Consider the following 26,032-nt stretch of genomic DNA (forward strand, 5'->3'; position numbering starts at 1 on the left):
AGCAGTTTGTAAGTATCTTTCGGGTACTCATGAACTGAGTCAGAATTAAAAGTTCCGAGAGTAGTTAGTACAGAGCCAGTCAAATGGCAAATAGGACCACGCCATGAGATGTTAATGGTACTCCAAGATTCTTCGGGAAACAGAAATCCAGCGTTTTCCAAGACGATTATGCACACCTGAGACTTTCTTTTGCAGCGAACCAGAGTAATGCAAGAGGAAGGAAAGACATGCAAAACCCCAGACGAGCAAAAGAGAACAGCGCTACTCACCAGCAAACAATCCGAATTCACTTCCGATTTGGGATCCCGCAGCAGGTTGTCGATTTTTTCAAATCGAGTCTCAAAACTGTCCCCAGTCGACATGTTGCTGCTGCTGTGACAATGCCCTCGTACCAGCACCAGCAGCGGAAAGCAATTTCAACCAACTTCCTCCGCGGTGGGTTCGCAGCCGCGGGGCGGAGGAGCCGGAACCTCAGGGTCACCAGGTGCGCCCGGTTCCCCCTTCTTCCCCTCACTGAGGGGACCTCCGCTCTCCAGACCCCGGGCCGGGGGCAACAGCGACCCAGAGCCGCTCGGACGCCCAAAGTCGCATCCCACCCGGCAGCCCCTCACGACAGCCGACAGCGCCGTCGCCACCAGCCTCGTCGCTCCGGCGAGGTGCTTCAGCCTAGCGGGCCCCGGCCGCCGTCGCCATGGAGGGGTCCCCGTCCCGAGATGGGCAGGAGCGGGGAGAGAAAGAAAAGCAGGGTGGAGACTCCCTCGGGGCAACAAGGGAGGGAGAAGAGGAAAGGCGAAAGCGAAGGGCGGGTGAGGAGCTGTGCCAGCTGCGGCCGCCGCTCGGGCCACGGGCCGGGCCCGCTCCGCTCAGAGGCGCTGTAGACGGTCTAGCCCCGCGTCCCCGGCTCTACTCGGCCCGGCCCGACGCACCGATCAGTCTCGGCCAGGAGCTGGTCCCCGCGGGACAGCCTCACTCTCCCATTTTGTCCCGTCGCTGCTGGGGCTGCTGCTACGGTGTCCGGTGGGGCAGGGCGAGGTCGATGCCCGATGGAGACTTAGCAGAGGAAAGGCTGGAGAGCGGACGAAGAGGAAGACGATAGTTGGGTCCCGGCGGCTGCTGATGGGGGAGCTCCTGGGAGGGGCTGCGGTCCCAGCCGGGGAAAGGGCGAGTCGCGGCGGCGAATGCCTGGGGGGGTGGGGCGAGGGGGGCCGAGAGGGACTAATATGTCCGCCTTCCTGTTCAAACAAACGGAGACCGCCGGCGCAGACTGCGCATGCGGGGCGCGGACGCTCGGAAGGGGAACCAGCCGGGACCCCGCGCGCGCGCGCGCACGCTGTCGCCTCCGCAGGGCGGGGCGGGGCGGTGAGGTGGGCGGGGCCTTGCGGGCAGGCGGGCGGAGAAGGCGGACCGCCGGGAGGAGCAGACGTGGGGTAAGCAGCTGCCGGTAGGGTCCGAACCTTGGGCGGCTCTGAGGAGCCTTGCAGGGCTCTGGAGCCGCCTTGGAGGTCCGGACAGAGGCGGAGCTCTGGCTGTTTCTGGTCGCTGTCCCGGCAGATGCCCCAGCTGTTTCCTCTGGGTTGTAGCAAGTCCAGAAACTTCTGACGAGGAGATAGTGCTTGTTCTTGTTACTGTTAGGATGGGGTGATACGTTCTTCTTTAGGCAGGAAGCCTTTTCGTGGGCAGGTACCAGCATTTAGCGGCGTTTGGTTTTCGGTGGCGTTTGGTTTTCGGTGGTACTCCATGTATAGCCCTCTGGAGCCCTAGCCTTGAACCCATTTACAATTCACTGGGAAAGTTTCGAAGCGCTCAACCCTCCTACGCCAGGCGTGTGTGTCAGGGGAGCCATAAAATATTGACTCCGGAAGATACAGTCAATAGAAGTCAAGCTCAATTTAATTTTTTTAAAGGAAAATAATCTCTTAGAAAAAAATCAATATTTTTAAGTCATTCGTATTAGTTCTCTTACTTCATTAACACCCCCACTGTAGTTCTCTCCTGGACGTGTAATGCTGTCGTTTCAATGTCAAAACATTCAGTGAAACGTAAGTGTGATTTTTATCAGAACTGACGTAGGACATGAGAATAATAGGCATTTCTCCTAGTTCGTTGCTTCACTGACTGTGATGTGAGGAAAGGTGAAAGATTTGTCACTCACCCCCGCTGATAAAGTTACGTTCTTCACTGGTTTCAGCAGGAAGTCTACCTTAATGTATTTCTAATCAAACTTTATTTTTGCTCAGAAATCAAATTAAGGATCACTAGAAATAGAAAATGTGGATCTTTTACCCCATGATGGAAAATGCTACAGATGAACCAAAAGCATCGGGGTAAGAAGCATCGTACAGCATCTGAACAGTCCACCAACCTTACGATGTGAGTCAGAGATTAGGAAAATCTTATATGGTTTGAAAAAAATGTCTATTTCTATTTTTAATTTATTAAATACAAGAAATATTTAGATGTAAAATCCACTGTATATATCAAGATGGGACGTTTTTGGTTTATACAAAAATCATAGCAAAGACAACTAGACAAACCAGGTATTTCATTAAATGCCTTTGCAGTGACTTTTCTTGGCTCCAGCATTTTAAGTCATGTGAATTAGATTTATTTTTAAGCGTAGGGCTTAAAATAAATCTAGCAGTTGCCCTAAAATAAATTTCCTAAACCCTGCTTGTCTTTTTTTTATTATTATTACCATTTTTAGGTATTAGGAATTTTGTTCTCAGAGAACGGTGAACATTATGTTGCTTTCCATTTAGACACATACGAAGAAATACAGGTAGTTAAGACAATACATGAGTGACACTGATAAATATAAGTGGAAGTGATAATCAACTTGGCAGAACTACTAGAAATATATGTGAAGTCCATATAGCTTACTTACCTACAAGGCTCTTCTGATGATTGTAACACATCACTAGTTATCTTCTGCCGTAAGATAGATGGACTCTGAATTAACTTTTTTTTTTTTTTTCCTCCGAGGCGGAGTTTTGCTCTTGTCGCCCAGGCAGGAGTGCAGTGACGCCATCTGGGCTCACTGCAACCTCCGCCTCCCGGTTTCAAGCGATTCTCCTGCCTCAGCCTCGGGAGTAGCTGGGATTACAGGCATGCGCCACTACGCCCAGCTAATTTTTGGTGTTTTGTTTTGTACTGAGATGGAGTTTCACTCTTGTTGCTCAGGCTGGTGTGCAATGTCGCGATCTCGGCTCACCGCAACCTCCATCTCCTGGGTTCAAGTGATTCTCCTGCTTCCCGAATAGCCGGCATTACAGGCATGCGCCACCGCCCCCTGCTAATTTTGTATTTTTAGTAGAGATGGCCTCGAACTCCCGATCTCAGGTGATCCACCCACCTTGGCCTCCGGAAGTGCTGGGATTACAGGCATGAGCCACTGCCCCTGGCCTATTTTTGTATTTTCAGTAGAAACGGGGTTTCACCATGTTGGTCAGGCTGGTCTCGAACTCCTGACCTCGTGATCCACCCTCCTCGACCTCCCAAAGTGCTGGGACTGCAGGCGTGAGCCACCGCGCCCGGCCAACTTTTTTTAATAAAGAGATCCTCACCTATAGTAGGGTGGAATCATATGATATTAAAAATTCCCTTCCATTAGCCGAGTGTGGTGGCAGGCACCTGTTAATCCCAGCTTCTCTGGAGGCTGAGGCAGGAGAATTGCTTGAACCCTGGAGGCGGAGGTTGCAGTGAGCCGAGATGGCGCCATTGCACTCCAGCCTGGGTGACAGAGCCAGACTCTGTCTCAAAATAAATAAATAAAAACAAAATAAAGTTCCCTTATAACCTTAAAATTCTATCGTCTAATTGTGACTAATCTCTTCCAAAGTATTGTGGATATTTGAGATCACCCTTAAAATATAAATTATGGGCCGGGCGCGGTGGCTCACACCTGTAGTCCCAGCACTTTGGGAGCCTGAGACGGGCGTATCGCAAGGTCAGGAGATGGAGACCATCTGTCTAACATGGTGAAACCCCGTCTCTACTAAAAATACAAGAAATTAGCTGGGCGTGGTGGCGGGCCCCTGTAGTCCCAGCTACTTGGGAGGCTGAGGCAGGAGAATGGCATGAACCCAGGAGGCGGAACTTGCAGTGAGCCGAGATGGCACTGCACTCCAGCCTGGGCGATAGAGCGAGACTCCGTCTCAAAAAAAGAAAAGTATGTTAAAATCCTACATGTAAGGGCAAAATACTGATGCCATGTATAAATATAATAATAATATAACAAACATATTGAGTGCTCACCATGTGCTAGGTACTACTCCACACACTTTATACATGATATATTTAAAACTATGCCACAGATGGGGAAACTGAAGTGCAGAGAGATGTGTTGTTAATACTTGCTCAGACCCTGATTGGAACAGAGACAATCTAACTGCAGAACCCCCCATTCATAACTACTGACTATGTTTACACTATCCAGTCCTAATACAGTGACAAGTATTTAACAATTGGATTATTTACATTAGCACAGATTTAAATGATTCCATGTAAATGAGGGAGTTACAGAATTTGCAATGTCATCAGTCTGATTACAGTCCCTAGATAAAGATGTGAAATGATTTTAACAGGTTGAATGAAAAGGGTCTTGAAGGGTGGGTGCGGTGGCTCACACCTGTAATACCAGCACTTTTGGAGGCCAAGGCAGGCAGATTACTTGAGCTCAAGAATTGGAGACCAGCCTGGGCAACATGGTGAAATCCTACCTCTACAAAAGAATACAAAAACTGGCCGGGCGCGGTGGCTCAAGCCTGTAATCCCAGCACTTTGGGAGGCCGAGACGGGCGGATCACGAGGTCAGGAGATCGAGACCATCCTGGCTAACACGGTGAAACCCCGTCTCTACTAAAAAAAGAATACAAAAATTAACCAGGCATGGTGGCACCTGTAGTCCCAGCTACCCAGGGGACTGAAGTGGGAGAATTGCTTGAGCCTGGAAGGCAGAGGTTGTAGTGAGCTGAGATCATGTCACTGACTTCATCCTGGGCAATGGAACCAGACCCTGTCTCAAAAAATTTAAAAAAAAAAAATGTTTTTAAAGGCCTTGAAAATGTTCAGTAACACTGAATTGACTAGGGATTCCCAAACACTGGGTCCAGGAACCAGTGGCAGTCCTTGGTGGGATTTTCATGACTTGCAGCAAAATAAGAACAATAAAGATATATAGTAAGTTTTCGTAAAGTAACCCGTTTCATACTGAAGGCTGTCCTTCAGTATGAAATTCTGTTACTTTTTAAAAAAGTAAACATACTTTCCTTTAAGAAGCAAGAGTAATAGTAGATGGTACATTTTTTAATGTTCTTAATTGGCAATTAAAAAATTACAAAGTTGGCCAAGCATGGTGGCTCATACCTGTAACTCTAGCTCTTTGGGAAGCCAAGGCAGGAGGATCGCTTGAGCTCAGGAGTTGCAGACCAGACTGGGCAGCATGGTGAAATCCCTGTGTCTACAAAAAAAATCTAAAACTTAACCCGGCATGGCGGTACGTGTCTATAGTCCCAGCTACTTGGGAGGCTCAGGCAGGAGGATCGCTTCAGCCCAGAAGTTCAAGGCTGCAGTGAGCTAGGACCAAGCGCCACTGCACTCCAGCCTGGGTGACATAGCAAGACCCTGTTTCTAAAAAAGAAAAAAATAATTATAAAAAGAAATTTACAAAGTTGAGAACTCTCTGTAAATATATAGACTAAACTAGTTATATCTTAATTTTTCTGAATTTTGGAATTCATGCATCTGGAAACATTTAGTGTACATGAGAGTCATGCTAGAACCTAATGAAGAGACTGCAGTGCTGAAAGAATTTGAATGAGGCATATTTGGGAGAGATCATGGAAACATCAGAAAGATTTGGGTGTAGACTTCTGTGTAGTAAAAGACAAGCTGAGCATTCCTTTGCTTTTGGTCATTTGGTAGGAAATAGGCTTGGTATTTTGTTCGTGAATTTCTCTAATAAACATTGATGTGTTAGCTAGCCTCCAAAGATGGCCCCCAGTGAACTATGTCTCCAGTATTGACACCCTTGTGGCATTCCTTCCCGCATTGAATCTGGGCTGGGGTCTTGTGACCTGCTTTAACCAATACAGTGCAGCAAAAGTAGCACTGTGCCAGCAGGAGGCCTAAGCTCTGAGGGTGCCTGGCAGCTAATAGTTTTATGCTCTGGGAAGTCAGACTAAACTGATATCACCATGGTGTGAGGAAACCCAAGCTAAGTAACCGCATAAACAGATCACATGGAAGACAACCAAGGAATCCTACAGACCTTGAGGACAGAGACCCCAGTCTATGGCCCATTCCAGCAGCCCCCAAGCTTTGGTGGCACATAGAATAAGAAACAAGCTGATCCCTCCAAGCCCTCTGCCCATACTGCAGAATCATGGGCAAATAATAAAATGGTTGGTACTTTGAGACACTAGGTTTTGGCATAGTTTTACAGCAATACAAAACAGTTGAATTTCAGAAAAGAATTAATCATAAGTAAATATATAGAGAGATATATGTTGGGAATGCCTTTTGTACTTCTTTTAATTACCCACTATAAAAGGAAGCTGCCCACAGTAGACCCTTGGTAAACGAATGACAGACTAACTCATGTTAATCTTCACTTCAGTGGAAACTCTGTCCAAAAGAAATGTAAAAGCTTTTTAAACAAATTAAAGAATGATTTCAGGTGTTTTAAGTTATTGCAAAATTATCATATTCTTATATAAATACATTCTACCTATGTTTTTCTATTTCCTCAATTTAGAAGGTAATCATGTTTATTCTATTTCAAAAACATACCAAAAATGCAGGTACAATCATACATCAATTTTAATTCAGTGCTATAAATTGCATGTTATTTCAAAAATGCATACCACACACGTGTTAACAATGTGATGTGGCTAAGTTTCTATAGAAACTTTAGCTAACATTTCCAAGAAAGTATGATACTTATTATGTTTAATATAACTTTCCAAAGGGCACTACCTTTTTTTTTTTCATATGGAGTAACTTCACTTGATACTAAACAACCTTAGTAAACAGAAATTGAAAAAAATTAAGTTAATTTCTGTTTTAACAGGTTGGTTTTATATGATTAATATTTACCCATAAGTAGTTTATCTGTATATATTTTCCCAGATTTGAAAAGCGAATCAAGAGAGTATGTTCCTTTACCTAAGAGTACTCCTTTTGAGATCAGTCAAGCTTTTCTTTCCATGGGACATTCAGGCATGGGAGTAAATGTATTTTGACATTTTTAGATCTACTATGGCCTTGATGCTGCCTACACAGAGTTGGGGATGCAGGTATCTATCAAGATAGGAAGGAAAAGTGTAGGGCAAGCTGTGAACACAGAGTACCCTTAAGGCTTCTCCTGACTCACCCTGGAATGCCTTCCTTTAACATCTGTTTTTTATTTCTTAGAAGCTGCTATTCCATTCAACTGCAAAAATACTTGCACTTACCCTAGAAACAGAATGAAGAAATAGAGGAAAATGGATTTTTGTAAAACAATTACTTCCCTGCTTTATGCCATTGCCATTTTGGAACCCTACTGTTACACTCACAATCCTGAGCATGCAAATGGCTGATATTACAATTTATTCTGAGAGTGGGGGCTGTTATGTTTGTGGAATTTCTGAGATAGTTGGTATGTGGCCATAATAAGAGAAGGAAGCCCAGATCAAGGAGATACACATAGCTGGTTACATACTCTTTCTCATTTTTTTGGTAACAGCTTCCTATCCAAATTTCCCCCTCCCACCCAGCACCACTCCACTGAGTTCCAAGACCAAGTTTACTTTCTGTCCTATCGCTTTTTAGGTTCTTACATCTTCCTCTTTAAGGTTCCTAAACTGGTGAATTGCCTTTTTTTGGCAGTGACGGACTCGTCACTCAGTATCTACTTCTCTTTTTTATTTGTCATAACTTTTATCACTCATCTGAGTCCCAACTTTCAGACTTCCATACCAAACACTTGGAGACAGAAAAATATTTCTGACATTTCACTGTTTTCCCCTCCCTTCTATCATTCAAATACCTCCTGAAATGTAACCTCCTCCCTAAAAATCTCTCTAACTGGAAGAGAGACACTGATTCCTTATGCCCACCCATATTTGTATAAATGTTACCCTTACACTCTCTATGTTCTTTGTTAATAACCATGATAACTCATACACTTTACCCCTTTTTATTTGCAGTGTAAATACTCTGCTAGTTGAATTTATATGTTTGTTTTTGTTTATGTGTTCTTGTCTTTGCTGCTTCATACATTCCCTAGGGCATAGGCTAGGACTTTAAAAGCAATACTCATGTTTTTCTTTTCATTGTAAAAATAGTTCATGCTTATTTTTAAAATTTTGGAAAATATGGAAAAGTAAGCAGAGAACAAAAATCACCCATATTCCCACCACCCAATTATCATCACTGTTGATGTTTTTGTAGTTTCCCTTTTCATCTTTTTTCTCCCTCTGCAATTGTTTGTTCATTTTATATGCTATAGGATAATTATTGTATACTTTTTTTTACAGCGGACAGTCTTATATATACTCTAATTGTAACTTTTCAAGCCTGCACAATACTCCGTTCTAGAAATTTACCATAGTCTGCTTAACCATTACTCTGTTCATCTATAAATAATGCTACTGTAAACATCTTTGTACATAAAGTGGGTTTTTTTTTTTTTTTGTAAATAATTTTATTTCTTCCTTGATGATTTAGAGGGACTATCTTCAAACTAGTACAAATATTTCATACATAATACCAGGTCATTTTCTAAGCAATTGAGTAATTTGTTGCACAATAAGCTACCTCACATATTTCAGCAAGAAATGCATTAAATTTGAATAGTGAAGACATTACATAATGAATTAGGGCACAATTAAAATTTGCTTTAAATATTTCTTTCGGGGAGAGGACACCACACTTCTACTCAATGAAGAGAAACATTTTTACAGTCCAGAAGTTTTTTATTTTTTTGAACACCTATTATACCATGAATTCATAGGGAATAGGTTGCAGCAGCTCAGGCTGCTTCCCGTTGGTTCTTACACAGTGTGCTTCTCTGCGTAGAGGAGGCTCGCACTTCCGCTGAACCGGCATACCTTTCTCTTTGGCTTCTTTATCTGACCATTTTCCTTCAAGCGTTTCAGGACGCTATCTCGGCTCTTGGAGTGCTTAATGTGCTCCCTACACACATTAATTCTCTTGGCAAGAGTCTTGCCCTTAACTTGTTTGTTAACACAATGCCAACAGCATGCTGGGGAACATTGTAGACTCTTCCATTTTTGCCAAGGTAACACCTGTGGGACATTCGCTTTTGGACAGTACCCATTCCCTTGATGTCTACACTATCACCTTTCTTATAGATTCGTATATACATGGCCAAAGGAACAACTCCATGTTTTCTAAAAGGCCTAGAGAACATATGTTGGGTTCTCCTCCTCTTTCGCTTTGTGTTCCTCATTTTGGCAAATTACTGGAAAATGGCGGTTCTGGCCAAAAGAAAGGGAGTGTTTTTTTGTTTGTTTAATTTGGTAATACAAGTTTACACTCCCACTATTAATAGTTGCATGCCTTTTTATTTATTTATTTTTATTATTTTTTTTTTAATTTATTTTTTTGAGACGGAGTCTCACTCTGTTGCCCAGGCTGGAGTGCAGTGGCCGATCTCTGCTCACTGCAACCTCCACCTCCCGAGTTCAAGTGATTCTAGTGCCTCTGCCTCCCGAGTAGCTGGGACTACAGGCGCACCACCACGCTGGGCTAATTTTTTGTATTTTCAGTAGAGACGGGGTTTCACCACGTTGGCCAGGCTAGCCTCAAACTCCTGAGCTCAGGTGATACGCCTGCCTCAGCATCCCAAAGTGCTGGGATTACAGGTGTGAGCCACTGCGCCCAGCCTGTGCATCTTTTTATTATTTTTTTCCTCAGCACTGGGTGTGTTACTGTTTACATCTGAGCTCATTGTTGTATTGATTTGCATACCATTGATTATTGTGAAATTGGATATGTGTTCCCTATGTTTGCCAATTAGTTGTTTTTGTTTTTGTTTTTTTTTTCATTAATTTACATTCTGTGCCTATTCATCAATTGACTCTTAGAATTTTTCTTATTGATTTGTATGAATATAAATAAAATACTAACCTTTATCTTATTAATTGCACATTTTTACCAATGTTTTTATTTATTTTTAAATTCTGAGTGTATTTTTGACAACCAAAATGTTTACTTTTTTAAACAATTTGTGTCATTCCTGCACAGCAGCCATGCTAATCTCTGTATTGTTCAATTATAGTATATGTGCCCAAGCGAGCAGTTCTTTTGCTATTTTTATGTTTAGAAAGTCCTTCCACTTTCCGGCCGGGCGCAGAGGCTCACGCCTGTAATCCCAGAATTTTGGGAGGCCGAGGCAGGCGGATCACCTGAGGTCGGGAGTTTGAGACCAGCCTGACTAACATGGTGAACCCCGTCTCTACTAAAAATACAAAAAATTAACCGGGCGCGGTGGCACATGCCTGTAGTCTCAGCTACTCGGGAGGCTGAGGCAGGAGAATCGCTTGAACCCGGGAAGCGGAGCTTGCAGTGAGGCGATATTGCCGCCCCTGCACTCCGGCCTGGCAACAGAGCAAGACTGCGTCTCAAGAAAAAGAAAAAAAAAAAAAAAAAATCCTTCCACTTTCCAAAGTCCTTCCACTTTCTAAATGCTTAATATATTTGTATTTCTGTTTACTTTTGTCCCCCCACTCTCCCACTATGGCTTGGTTTTCCATATTTTGTTTTTCATTATAAGTGAATATATTTTGATGTATTGAATAGGGTGAGAATCTGTTGTACTTTTTCAAATTGCTAAACAATTCTATTAACACCATCTATTAAATAAGCTTGTCTTAATGATTCATTATACTTTCATTAACAAGGATGAATTATGTGTAACTATATTCCTGCTCTCTTCTATTTCATTGTAAATATATTTATTCTACTAGTGTAATAATATAACTATAGTCACATGGTGCGTTTGGATAGCCCAGAAAATCTAGTCTTCTTCTTTAAAAAGTTATTTTAACTTTGTTATTCTTACATACGATTTTTAGAATAACTTTTCAAGTTCTTCCTCACTATATCCCCATTCCACTGCCATTTTAACTGAAAATATTTTAAACTATAATTTAATTTGAAAAAAAATGTTTATGCTATTCCATCTTCCCAATCAATAATTGGTAACTTTTATTCAAAAAAATTATATTTATTTCAGACAGGGTCTCACTCTGTCACCCAGGCTGTAGTGCGGTGGTACAATCACTGTTCACCACAGCTTTGACCTCCTGGGCTCCAGTGATCCTCCTACTTCAGCCTCCTGAGTGGCCAGGACCACCTGTGCCTGCCACCATGCCCAGCTAATTTTTGTATTCTTTTTTTTTTTTTTTTTTGAGACGGAGTCTTTGCTCTGTCACCCAGGCTGGAGTGCAGTGGCGCGAACTCGGCTCACTACAAGCTCCGCCTTCTGGGTTTACGCCATTCTCCTGCCTCAGCCTCCTGAGTAGCTGGGACTACAGGCGCCCGCCACCTCGCCCGGCTAGTTTTTTGTACTTTTAGTAGAGATGGGGTTTCATCGTGTTAGCCAGGATGGTCTCGATCTCCTGACCTTGTGATCCGCCCGTCTCGGCCTCCCAAAGTGCTGGGATTACAGGCGTGAGCCACCGCGCCCGGCCAATTTTTGTATTCTTTTGTAGAGACAGAATTTTGTCTATTACTCAGGCTGGTCTCAAATTCCTGGGCTCAAGCGATCTGCCTGCCTCAGTTTCCCGAAGTGCTAGGATTACAGGCATGAGCCACTACACCCAGCCCAAAAATGTTTAAAAATATTTATTAACAAAATGTTATAGATGTTATCACCTGGGCCACACAGATTTTTCGCTGAGATTATTTCTGGATATTCTAAAAATTTTGTTGTCATTCTGAATAGGACTTTTGTTTTGATTATTTCATGATTATTGATTATGATATATTTAGCATCTCTTACCCAGCCATTTTATTGACCTTATTGTGTCTATAAAATTTTCTCATTTTGAAATTTTTAAAGATTTATTGATAACTACCATATTTTAATGTAAAATAATATCAATTATAAGATATATAATTATTTTACATACCACCAAAGGAAAGGACACTAACAAGCTATCATTTTTGAGATGTATCTCAATTTCAGAGAGTCTAAAAGGTGAAAAAGAAAATCTTAAATTTGACAAAATATCATGTGTGTCTAAATAATGTTTAGACATTTGGTTTGGTTTCTTTCTTACCAGTAATCATGCCTCACATCTATTTTAGGTCTCAGTTCTTTAACTATAGCAGTAGAGATAGACAACAGATATCCTTGTCTTTTGTCAGTTTTTCTCAGAAACAACTCATATTTAAGCACATGTTAAGTTTTGATTTAAAATAAATGCTCGCTATCATGTTAAGACAGTGTCTATTCACTGATATGTGGACATCAGTTAAATACTAACATCGTATCTACTACAACATATGATTTTATTTACTTAACGTTTTTCTTCAACTGTGTAATTTTTTTAGATTTAAATTCCACTAAAAAGGAAGCTTTACACCATTATAGAAGATGGAAAAACACAATCATTTTCTATAAATGGAAGGCAACCATAAAAATAAATAAAATAACACAAAACAATGTTGTAACATTCTATTACTGTTCCTTGCTTAAGGCTCTGAGCTTGGTTGAGTGCCGTAGCTCATGCCTGTAACCCCAGCACTTTGGGAGACCCCGGCGGGCAGATCACTTGAGGCCAGGAGTTTGAGACCAGCCTGGGCAACATGGCAAAACCCCATCTCTACAAAAAATAAAAAAAATAGCCAGGCATGGTGGCAAGCATCTGTAGCCCCGCTACTTGGGAGGCTGAGGTGGGAGGATCACCTAAGCCTGGGAAGTCAAGACTGCAGTGAGCCATGGTTACACCACTGCACTTGAGCCTGAGCAACAGAGTCAGACCCTGTCTCAAAAAAAAAAAAAAAAAAAAGACACTGAGCCTAATGCCAACTGCTCAGTGGAGGGAGAAAAGAACATTAGGAAGTGTTAGGAAAGTGTTAAAAATATATGCTAGTGCACCAAACTCAAACTTTCTTCTGGCAGTAATTAGACTACAAAGATAATTGACATAGAATAATGTTATCACTACAGTTAAAACTATGCTGAGTCCCATCTAAAATTATCTATCCAATTTGCTTTTAAAGCTTTGTTAGGAATTTGTTTAATATTTTATCAATTGCTTTTTTGGTATATGTTGACATTATTGTATAGCTAATGATTGGCATATGTATCATATAAAGAAAGTTCCAGGCCAGGCACAGTGGTTCACGCCTGTAATTCCAGCGTTTTGGGGGGCCAAGGCCGGCCGATCACCTGAGGCCAGGAGTTTGACACCAGCCTGGCCAACATGATGAAACCCTGTCTCTACCAAAAATATAAAAATGTTTGTGGTGGTATGTGGTGGTATGTGCCTGTAATCCCAGCTACTTGGGAGGCTGAGGTAGGAGAATTGTTTGAACTTGGGAGGCAGAGGTTGCAGTGAGTCAAGATTGGGCCACTGCACTCCAGCCTAGGCGACAGACTGAGACTCCATCTCAAAAGGAAAAAAAGAAAAAAAGAAAGTAAGTTTCCAATATTATGTTACAAGGCTAATATTATGTTACAAGGGTAATATTATGTTACCCTCGTAGTTCTAGAGATAAATACACACATATTCATCCCAATATACTGCTACTTTTGAATGGTTTATTTAGGATTTTCCTATTTATAACTGTATCACCAAGGTTTTAGGTATTTTGATGTGGTTGTTGCAGGAAACAGAAACCAACTTAAGCCAATTTAAGCAACAGCAGAAAGTATAGCTGGGCACCACAAGGGACTAAAACCAGGACATGCAAAGCTCCAATGAACCAAGCATGTTCTTCGTCTTTTCAAGCCTAAATGGTTTTCATCTTTTCAAATACGTCTACTTTATTATTTTCCCTATGTCCTTAAAACCAACTTTTTCTACTTTTCTCTACATATAAACCAAATACAACAACTTCAACATCATACACATACAGTGAATTTAACAGAGATCAAGAAGTGTCTCTTGTTCCAATCCATATTCTGAAAATTTTATACTATACTTATTCAAATAATTAGTATATGTATGTGATCACACAAATTTAAAAGATACAATGGGGTATACAATGAAAAGTATTATTATATATTCTTCCTCCACTAATTGTATAATTTTTTAGACTTAAAAACTTTACACCATGATAGAAGATGAAAAAACATCATTTTTCATAAATGGAAGGCAACCATAAAAATAAATAAAGCCTCCATAAGCCACTTAGTTCCTTTCACAAAAGGAAATGGCTATTCAGTTTCTTTTATTCTTCCCATAGGTACACAATCATATCCATATATACATATATTTTTTAGACAGGGTCTCACTGTGTTGCCCAGGCTGGAATGCAGTGGGGTGATCATAGCTTACTGCAACTTCAAACTCCTGGGCTCAAGTGATCCTCCCAAAGAGTAGCTGGGACTACAGGGTCCTGCCGCCCCACTCAGCTAACTTTTTCTGTTTTTTGTAGAGATGGATTCTCACTTTGTTGCCCAGGCTATTCTGGAACTTCTGCATTCAAGCAATCCTCTTGCCTCAGCCTCAAGAGTAGCTGGGATTACAGGCACTTGCCACCACACTGGGCTAATTTTTTTCCATTTTTTATAGAGCAGGTAGGGTGGGGTCAGGGAAGTCTCACTTTGTTGCCCGAGCTGATCTTGAACTCCTAGGCTCAAGCGATCCTCCCACCTTGGCCTCCCGAAGTGCTGGGATTAAGGGCGTGAGTCACTATTCCTGCCCTCCTTCTTTCTTTTTAAAAAAACTTCTTCTTAATCGTTGTTTTTGCTTTCTATAATTTGCTATATAACATTGACCTTATTTTCCTCTTGCTTCTGCAATGATTTGGATTTTGGATTAAAACATTCTTGTTAGCGTGCTAATAATTGCCTTGAAACATAAGCAATGTTGGCCATACATGTCTCTGATCATAAATTTAAAAATAAAACTATAACTTTTGTAACTTTCTATTTGGATGAGAAACTTTGCACATTTGCTGCCTCAAACTTTATCTTTCTGTCTTCTTTTTTAAAAACACTATAACCTTTTTTTCCAAGTTTTACAATATTAATTCAAATTTGTAGCTAAACTATGATTAATGTTTATATTTCTTTCTGTATGTTTAATTCCCATGTTTATTTCTAGTCCTAGAGAATCTGCTTTCTTGAATCTTATTTTGACTCATTTTGGGCAACCTAAAGTAAAACTTTAAATAATTTTAAAATGAATAATACTTAGGTGAAATCTTGCATAGGTAAGAATGCCTATCGTCTTCACATCAGTGACAACATGGGTAGATACAGTTTTCTAAAAATTCATTACATTTACTCCATTTTCTTTTTTAGACTTAGTGCCACTGAGAAAAAGTTAAAAAGCAATCTGTGCTTTGCTACTTTATAGGCAACATTTTCCAACTTAGCTCTTGTAAGATTCTTTGTGTATTTCTGAAATTCAAAAACTTCACTGGAGGCCGGGCGCGGTGGCTCAAGCCTGTAATCCCAGCACTTTGGGAGGCCGAGACGGGCGGATCACGAGGTCAGGAGATCCAGACCATCCTGGCTAACATGGTGAAACCCCGTCTCTACTAAAATACCAAAAAAATTAGCCTGGCGAGGTGGCGGGCGCCTGTAGTCCCAGCCACTCGGGAGGCTGAGGCAGGAGAATGGCGTGAACCCGGGAGGCGGGGCTTGCAGTGAGCTGAGATCTGGCCACTGCACTCCAGCCTGGGCAACAGAGCCAGACTCCGTCTCAAAAAATAAAAAATAAAAAATAAAAAAAACTTCACTGGTATAATCCCAGGAGTGGATCTCTTATAATGTTTTTCTAAAAGAGAGAACTCTTTGACTTGGTTCTTTTTTCTCCTCAGTAAAATTTTTTTCTTATATATTAGTTTATTGATAATGCTTCATTTATTTCATTTTCTTCTTTTGGAACATCAATTATCAATACTTGGGGTCTTATCTCTGTCCTCCTTATCTGTTTTTATTTTTCTTTCTTTCTTTTCTTCTACATTCTGGGAAGACTTCCAAGTTTGTCTTCTGAAACATGAATTTAATTTTGTGCACTGAGAAATTATTTTTACCTATTAGTAAATCTCTTGTACTTCATGATTTGATCTGCAATTCTGCTATAAACTGTTCCCAAAATGGATGTTATTGAGTTACTGCATTTTAATTTTTATTAAAAAGATTTTTTTAGAGAAAGAGTCTCATGTCATCCAGATTGGAGTGTAGTGGTGTGATGATAGCTCACTGCAGCCTCGAATTCCTGGGCTCTAACAATCTTCCCACCTCAACCTCTGGAGTAGCAGGGATTACAGGCACACACCACCATCCCTGGCTAATTTTTTTTATTTTTTAAAAATTTTTTGTAGAGACAAGATCTTGCTATGTTGCCCAGACTGGTCTCAAATTCCTGACTTCAAGTGATCCTCCTGCCACAGCCTCTCAAATAATTACTGCCTTTTAAAATTTTTATTTCCTTGAAGGCTTTTCTAGCCTGTTTTTTTGTTTGTTTGTTTTTGTTTTTTGCTTTTAATCTCAGTCTGTTTTCATCTCGTTTTAGACTGCTCTCTCTCTCTCTTTTTTCTTTTTTCTTTTTTTTTTCTTTGAGAACAGAGTCTCGCTGTGTCACCCAGATTGGAGTGCAGTGGTGCAATCTGGGCTCACTGCAACCTCTGTCTCCTGGGTTCAAGCAATTCTCCTGCCTCAGCCTCCTGAGTAGCTGGGACTACAGGCGCACGCCACCATGCGCAGCTAATTTTTGTATTTTTAGTAGAGACAGGGTTTCACCATGTTCGCCAGGATGGTCTCCATCTGCTGACCTTGTGATCCACCCGCCTCAGCCTCCCAAAGTGCTGGGATTACAGGCATGAGCCATTGCACCTGGCCTAGACTGCTCTCTCTTTTTAATAGCCTGTTTGTATTTCATAGGTGCAGATGTAATATATATAATTAGATATATCTGTTATATACTATATATAATACATTTACATATAATATATATAAATATAATGTATATTTAGTAAAACATACATATTGAGTGTTCAACTCAATGGACTTTTACATATGTACACACCTGGGTGAACAGTACCCAAGTCAAGACATAGGACTCTTTCAATACTCCCAAATATTTCCTCACTTTCCCTTCCCACAAACCTTACCCACCAAAAATAATCAATATTCTGATTTCTATCACCATAGATTCGTTCTACCTGGTTTTGAACTTCATGGAAATGAAATAATATAGTATGTACTTTTTTGTGACTTCTTTGGTTTTTCATAGGTTTTTTTTGTTTTTTTTTTTGCATTTTTTATTGTGGTAAAATGTACTTGACATAAAATATACCATTTTAACCATTTTTCAGTGTACAATTAAGTGGCATTAAGTACATTTACATTGTTGTACAACCATCATCACCGTTCATCTCCAGAGCTTTTCCAAAGTGAAGCTCTATTCCTGTTAACTCCCCAATGCTTCTCTCCCTGCAACCCTTAACAACCACTATTCTACTTTCTATCTATGAATATAACTATTTTAGGCAGCTCATATAAGTGCAATCATACAATATATGTCCTTTTCTGTCTGGCTTATTTCACTTAGCATAGTGTCTTAATGTTTCACCTACGATGCAGCATATAAAAGAATTTCATTCCTTTTTAAAGGCTGAATAATATTCCATTATATGTATATAGTACATTTTGTGTACCCATTCACCTGTCAGTCGACATACAGGTTTTGTTTTAAAATAATCTTTCTAAAATTTCTTCCTCTGCCTGTAGAAAATCAATATTAGGTGAAGACTTTTCTGAGTTCTTAGGAGATCTGTCTTATACTATAGATCTTTTTTCCTTAGCCTCCACTATTTTTCCCTTATTTTCTCATCTTTGAATTGGAGGGAAGATATCTAGGCCCAGAGTTTGGAAACAGATAAGGTACAGAGTTTTGCTATTGAGTACATCTAACTTAGGTACTGGCCAAGTGTGGTGTCCTATGCCTGTAATCCTAGCACTTTGGGAGGCTGAGGCAGGTGGATTGCCTGAACTCAGGAGTTTGAGACCAGCCTGGGCAAATGGCAAAACCTCATCTCTATTTAAAAAAAAATTAGCTGGGTGTTGTGGCACACACCTGTAGTCCCAGCTACTCGAGAGGCTGAGGCGTGAGAATCACTTGAACACAGCAGGCAGAGGTTGCAGTGAGCTGAGACTGTGCCACTTCACTGCAGCCTGGGTGACATAGCAAGACTCTGTCTCAAAAAAACAAAAAAAAAATAATAACAACTTAGGTACTGTTGGATGCTTCTCTAATACTTCGTGATTTGACATGCAAAGCCAGTTTTTATTGCTTAATGAGCATTTATCTTGTGTCGTTTTTTTGAAATGAAATAGTCTCTTCCTAATTCTGTATTAGGAAGAGGACGTTTAACCTAGAGAAGCGTAGAAGTTTAAGCATATTTATCCTTTAATGCCGTTGAGTGGTGAATGAAAACTCTAACTCTTCCCCAGATTGTACTACCTTTATGGTTACTCTACCTTTACCCCACCTGAAATTCATATTCAAGGTGGATACGTATCCCAAGATCTCCATTTGAGAGGACTTCGTATCCCAAGATCTCCATTCTCTTTATCCTAGCCTATTATGCACTGAGAATTGTAGAACCTGAATTGGCTAAAAGGTGCTGTTAATGATGGGATGGGACACTCTGACCATTCAGAAATCAGTTTTCACACGGTGAAAGCCATGGCTGCCTAGCCTTCTCATTAACGAAACTCTGTGTTCCTAAACTACGGGCACTCAGGGAAAGTGAGGGGAGATATGAAACAGAATTCTTTTTACCTATTTTCCAGCTGTGTTTTCCTAATTCAAAAGATGCTATATGAGGCCAGGCATGGTGGATCATTCCTGTAATCCCAACACTTTGGGAGGCCGAGGTGGGTGGATTGCTTAAGCCCAGGAGATCGAGCCTGGGCAACGTGGCAAAACCCTTTGTTTACAAAAAAGACAAAAAAACAAAACAAAACAAAAAAAACTAGCTGGGTGCACTAGTGCATGCCTGTGGTCCCAGCTACTCAGCAGGCTGAGATGGGAGGATCACTTGAACCTGGGAGGTCAAGACTGCAGTGAGCTATGATTATGCCACTGCACTCCAACCTGGGTAACACCGCAAGACTCTGTCTCAGGAAAAAAAAAAAAAAAAAAAAAAGGTGCTGTGTGCATCACTATGCACTTCCGTTTCTTAATTTGACTCTACTAAGAGTTTAATAATAGAAATACTTCTGGGATTCTCCTCTATGTTTGACTTTTATCTTTTGTTTCACAGGTTGTTGTGTGTCATGCATTTTCATTTTTTTATACTACTTTATGAGTATTTATTGGAAGCTTGGGAGAACTATTAGGTGTAATTAATACTCAGCCACCACCCCAGCCCTAACAGATGGGTCCAAGATTGTTTAACTTACTTTATATAACCTGTGTGTTATAAGGTAATCAAGGAAGAGTCTCTTCTCCCACTAGCCTGATAGCTTAAATGCAAGTATTCAATTTCTTTGTGTTGTAAAGAATTTACCATTCTCAGGAGTCTCTTATAAAAAGCAAATATTCTCCAAAAAGATAAAATTAGTATCATCTTGGTTTGATAGCTTTAGGTCATCAAGCAGAACTGGTTTACTCTGGTAGTAAGGGAGTGAAGCACAGAAGCCGATGACAGCTAATTTTGCATTTTCCAGCATACAGACAAGTGCTTTAAATGCAAGGGAACAGAAATAGGTTGTCTGCTCTAAACCTTCCCTAGTATCCCAGGCAATCCCTGAAGAGTCGTCACTACTTCCTATCTAGTGTGTCAGCTGTTTTACAAGCATCAGAGAAGAACTGGAAAGCAACGTCATGTACTGCTACTGCTGATCAATCCAATCCCAGGCTCTTTACTGTAAACTGGTGATTTTCTATGATATTTTGTCATGTTTTGTTTACCACTGTAAATCAGGTTATGCCATCTTGCAGTCCAATATGAAAAAGAGGTCAAAGTGGGCTGCTGTAATTGAAGCAGGTGCTAATAACACAAGTCCACCCACACACCACTGTTTTTGGCCCTGAAACTGCTCCGTGGAATGCCTAGAGCTTTGAGTAGCAAAATGTCTAAACAATGACCCTAGACATCATTGGAGGGTGTTTGTGCAAGGCTACCCACTAAAGAAGAGTATGAGAAAAGACATCAAGATCTCAACATAACTAGAATGCTTGAGTTCTGACTTTAGTTATTTTAAGAATACACTTGAAGAATATTGTCTATACTTAGCACTCTTACCCCCTTCTTACCCTAGGCAACTGCTGAGGGAGTTCCACTGACCTATGTGATCTCCAAGACTTCATCCTTCCATTATGTGAATTTCATACATCCTTATGTGAATTTCATACATAAAAACATTTTTTTCTTTTTCTTTTTTGAAACAGGGTCTGACTTTGTCACCCAGGCTGGAGAGCAGTGGCGCAATCTCAACTCACTGCAACCTCCACCTCCTGGGCTCAAACCATCCTCCCACCTCAGCCTCCTGAGCAACCATAGGCGGACACCACCATACCCGGCTAATGATTTTTTTTTTTTCTCTGTAGAGATGGGGTTTCACCATATTGCCCAGGCTGGTCTCGAACTCCTGAGCTCAGGCAATCCACATGTCCCAGCCTTCCAAAGTGCTGGGATTACAGGCATGAACCATCATGCCCTGCCAAAATTTTTTCTTACATCAAATATCAGGATGTGACTTCCTATATGGCTCAAAATGGAGCACATCCACTATGACCTATATCTCCTGCTGATTATAACTAAAAACTTGGGATAAAATTAAAAAAAAAAAAATCTGAGGACTCTTGAAAGTAAATAAAACAGGCAAATAGTGATGTGGAGTCAAAACTTGAAGAAGCAACACATATGACAATGATTTTTCATTTTTCCCCCTTTTCTCCTGTGGCTGTGCGCCAAAGGCAGGCCTCAAGTGCAGAACTTCTTAGTAGCAGTGATCCAGGCAATTAAAACTCTTAAAAGAAACCTTATCTTTCTGCACAGAAGAACTGGAAAAAGGGACCTCCATGGGACAGAGTGTAGAAGGAATCCTGGAGAGAAGTGTACTGGAGAACAGGATGTCTTAATAATATGTAAGAAACTACACAAATCCATGTTTACTTTTGAGGTGCATATGCATGGGACGAGACCGAAGACAACATAGCACAGCTTTGAGAATTGAACTAATATGTAAAGCACCACGCAAGTTTCAGACTAACTTCTTAGAAGCGTATGTGTTGAACAGACCCAAAGCAGCACTCACTGCATTTTGAAAACTGAACTGGGATGGGAACGCTGCCCACAGAAAGTGATTTTTAAAACTTGCAGTCTGAAGCTAACTGGAGTGATTGCCTGCTAAAATGATAAAATAAAGTAATAATAACAACATCACTTTGAGGATTTTGATAGGACTCATATCCACACAATTTAATATTCAAAAAGTCCAGAATACAATTCAAAATTACTCAACAAAGAACCGGAAAAATGTGACCAGTCCTTTTTTTTTTTTTTTTTTTTTTTTTTTTCTGAGGCGGGTCTGGCTCACAATAGCCCAGGCTGGAGTGCAGTGGGGCCATCTCGGCTCACTGCACGCACCGCCTCCTGGGTTCACGCCATTCTCCTGCCTCAGCCTCCCGAGTAGCTGGGACTACAGGCGCCCGCCACCATGCCAGGCTAATTTTTTGTATTTTTAGTAGAGACGGGGTTTCACCATGTTAGCCAGGATGGTCTGGATCTCCTGACCTCGTGATCCACCCGCCTTGGCCTCCCAAAGTGCTGGGATTACAGGTGTGAGCCACCAAGCCCAGCCCTGACCAGTACTTAAGAGAACAGACAATTAGCAAAGGCCAACCCCAAGATGACACACCTGGTAACATTATCAGATAAAGACTTTAAAATAGATACTATAAGTTCCATGAGGTAAAGGAAAACACATGTTAAGTAAAGTAAGTGGAAAGATCACTTTAAAAGAAAATAGAAAATTTAGTATTGAAGCATACAATATCTGAAATTTAAAATTTACTGGATGGGGCCGGGTACAGTGGCTCACACCTGTAATCCCAGCTCTTAGGGAGACTGAGGCAGGTGTATCACTTGAGGTCAGGAGTTCAAGACCAGCCTGGGCAACATGGTCTCTACCAAAAATACAAAAAATTAGCTGGGCATAGTGACACGTAACTGTGGTGCCAGCTACTCAGGTGGCTGAGGTGGGAAGATCACTTGAGCCTGGGAGGTGGAGGCTGCAGTGAGCCAAGATTGTGCCACTGCATTCCAGCCTGGGTGACAGAGTGAGACCCTGTCTCAAAGTAAATACATAAGTAAAATAAAGTTTACTGGATGGGTTCAATAGCAGAATGAAGATGACAGAGAAAAGAGTAAGTGAACCTAAAGATAGATTAATAGAAGTCATCCAATTCGAAGAACAAAGAGAAAAAGATTGGAAAAAAACTGAATAGAACTTCAGAGACTCATGGGACTATATCAAAAGTCTAACACTGATAACACTGGAGTCCTATAAAGATACTGGTATGGAAGAAACATTTGAAGATAATGGCTGAAAATTACCCAAACTTGGAGAAAAAGACATCAATTTGCAGATTTAAGAAGTTCAGCAAACCCAAAATAGAATAAACTCAGAGAAAAGCACAAACACATTATAATGAAATTACTAAACACTAAATGTAATGAAAAAAATCTTAAAAGCAGCTAAGGAAAAATGACACATACACAGGAGAACAGTGATGTTAACAATGATGTTGAACTTCTCATCAGAAACCATGGAGGCCAGAAGACAGTGGAACAACATCTATAAAATTATGACAAAACTGTCAAGCCAGCATTCTATATCCAGCAAACATATCCTCAGGCAGGAAGGAGAAACAAAGATATTCTCAGATGAAGGAAAACTAAGAAAACTCATAGCTAACTCAAAGAAATGTGCAAGGAAGTTCTTCAGACTGAAGCAAAATAATCCTAGGTGAAACGTGGAACTTTAGGAATGAATGAAAAACAACAAAAACAGTAAATAGCTGGGTAAATCTAAAAGATTGTTTGCCTTTTTCTTCCTTTTTAGTTCTTTAAAATAGGTATAATTGTTTTTTGTTGTTGTTTTTTGTTGTTGTCGTTGTTGTTTGAGACGGAGTCTCACTCTTGTTGCCCAGGCTGGAGTGTAGTGGCACAATCTTGGCTCACTGCAACCTCCAACTCCATGGTTCAAGCTGTTCCCCTGCCGCAGCCTCCCAAGTAGCTGGGATTACAGGCACGCGCCACCATGCTCAGCTAATTTTGTATTATTAGTAGAGACGTGGTTTCACCATGTTGGCCAGGATGTCTCAATCCCCTGACCCCGAGTTCCACCCGCCGTAGCCTCCCAAAGTGCTGGGATTACAGACGTGAGCCACCGCGCCTGGCCTAAAATATGCATAATTGTTGAAAGAAAAAAAAAATTTTGAAAGAAAAATTTAACATTGTCCTATGGGGTTTTTAATGCTTCTGTAGATTTAATATATATGACAACCATAACATAAAGGAAGGAAGTTAAAGGACCTTTATGGTTGTAAGGCATCTGCATATTACTTAAATAGTAAAACATTACTCTAAGTAGACCCAGAAATGTTAAGTATTTCTATTGTACTACTTAGAGCAGTCATTCTTAATTGGGATCGAGAGAACATTTTTGATTGCCGTAACTGGAGAAAGGCGTGTGACTGTCATCTAGTGGGTAGAGGTCAGAAATGTTGCTAAACATTTTACATTGCACAATGCAGAACAAAGATTTATCTGGTCCAAAACAAAGAATTATCTGTTTCAAAATATCGATAGTGTTAAGAGTGAGAAACCCTGCTCTAGAACAACCAGAAACAGTGAGAGTGAGAGAGAACCAGAAAGCAATATGTAAAATAGAGTAGAATACTAAACCTATCCAAACAATCCAAAAGGAAGGCAGAAAGGGAAAGGGAAAATAGGGAAACAAAAAAAGCAGACAGGACAAACAAAAAATACATAATATAATGATATAACTAAATCTAAACATTCCAATAATTACATTAAATATAAATGATCTAAACATAGCAACTAAGAGATAAAAGTTACTATATTGGCTTTAAAAACCTATGTGCTGTCCTCAGGAAAGCCAGTTTAATTATAAAGACTTAAATAGGTAAACAGTAAAAAGGTAGAAAAAGATATACTATGCAAAAAATAATCAAAAGGAATTTGGAGAAGACATAATAATCCTAAATGGGTACACATCTAATAAGAAGGTTTCAAAATACATGAAGGACAAAAACAAATCTTAACAAATTTACATAATTTGAAACCACACAAAGCATTTTAACTGACCATAATAAAATTATGTTAGAAATCAACAACAGAAATATAATTCCATTTTGTTTTTGCATATGGATCTCAAATTATTGGATTGCCAGTTGCTAAAAGCTGTCCTTTCACCATTTAATTTCTTTGGCAACTTTATTGAAAATCAATTGAGCAATTTTGTGTGAGTCTATTTCTGGACTCTCTATTCTATTCAACTGATCTATATGTTTGTCTTTTACCAATACTATGCTGTCTTGATTACTCTAGATTTATAAAAGCCTTGAAATCAAGAAGTGTGACTGCTGCAGCTTTATTTGTATTTTTCAAAATTGTTTTGGCTATTATAGGTCCTTTGCTTATCCATGTACATTCTATTTATTATTTTGTCTCATTTTTAAATTAAATTTTATTTATTTTTAGAGATGGGAGTCTTGCCATGTTGCCTAGCCTGAAGTTCAGTGGCTATTCACAGGCACGATCACAGCACACTACAGCCTCAAACACCTGTGCTCAGCAGTCCTCCTGCCTCAGCCTCCTGAGTAGCTGAAACTACTGTGTGCACCACGCCCAGCCGTGTAAATGGTAAAACCAACCTGCTAATTTCTACGAAATACCCTAATGGGGTTTTTATTGAGATTACATTAAATCTATAAATCAATTTGGGAAGAACTGACATCTTAATAATATTGAGTCTTCTAATCCGTTAACACCATATAATTTCCATTTACTTAAGTCTTATTTTATTTCTGTTTGTTGGTTGGTTGGTTGGTTAGTTGGTTTGTTGGTTGGTTGGTTTTTGAGACAGAGTTTCACTCTTGTTGCCTAGGCTGGAGTGCAATGGCACAATCTTGGCTCACCGCAACCTCTGCCTCCCAGGTTCAAACGATTCTCCTGCCTCAGCCTCCCAAGTAGTTGGGATTACAGCCATGCGCCACTATGCCGGTCTAATTTTGTATTTTTAGTAGAGTCAGGGTTTCTCCATGTTGGTCAGGCTGGTCTCAAACTCCCGACCTCAGGTGATCTGCCTGCCTCAGCCTCCCAAAGTGCTGGAATTACAGGCATGAGCCACCACACCCAGCCTACCTTCTTTTATTTCTTACATCAATAATTTGGAATTTCTAGCATGTATTTTGTTAGATTATACACAAATATGTCATATTTTTATATTGTTTATATATAGTATTATCTCCAGATTTCAATATATGACAGTTGTTCTTAGTTTATAGAAGTACAATTGGTGTTTGTATATTGACGTTAAATCCTTTTATTTTTACAAGTGATGGGTTTTGGAGTTTATAAAATCAAAAAAAAAAAAGAAAGAAAAAAAATCTTGTGATTTTCCTAAATTCACTTACTCATTCCAGTAGATGTTTTATATATTCCTTGGAGTTTTTTATTTAGATGATCATGTTGTCAGCCAATAGAGACAGAATTATTCATTTTTTAATCTGTATTCATTTTATTTCTTTTTCTTGTCTTAATGCACTGGCTTTGCTTTCCAGTACAGTGTTGAATAGAA

The 26,032-nt window shown here is 40.3% G+C and overlaps 1 protein-coding gene, 1 long non-coding RNA gene and 1 pseudogene across 3 annotated transcripts in view; 1 reads left to right on the forward strand and 2 right to left on the reverse strand.

The window, feature by feature from the left end:
- The window catches only part of ROCK1 (Rho associated coiled-coil containing protein kinase 1), a 163,699-nt gene extending 162,433 nt beyond the window's left edge, over nt 1-1,266 (reverse strand). Inside the window, exon 1 of one of the 2 annotated variants that reach the window (XM_017951600.3) lies at nt 270-1,266. In XM_017951600.3, the coding sequence (XP_017807089.1) occupies nt 270-362 (93 nt within the window). In that variant the 5' untranslated portion in view covers nt 363-1,266. The remainder of the gene's footprint in view (nt 1-269) is intronic. The other variant, XM_009192496.3, reaches the window with a different exon arrangement.
- Nucleotides 1,267-1,373: 107 nt separating this feature from the next.
- LOC103879606 lies at nt 1,374-24,983 on the forward strand. Its single transcript, XR_640294.3, has 3 exons — nt 1,374-1,427; nt 2,238-2,370; nt 24,934-24,983. It is a non-coding gene; the product is annotated as an uncharacterized LOC103879606 (long non-coding RNA).
- On the reverse strand, nt 10,207-10,306 carry LOC116271518 (annotated as a pseudogene).
- Nucleotides 24,984-26,032: the final 1,049 nt, after the last annotated feature.

The sequence above is a fragment of the Papio anubis genome, chromosome 19, assembly GCF_008728515.1.
Source record: "Papio anubis isolate 15944 chromosome 19, Panubis1.0, whole genome shotgun sequence".
NCBI lineage: Eukaryota > Metazoa > Chordata > Mammalia > Primates > Cercopithecidae > Papio > Papio anubis.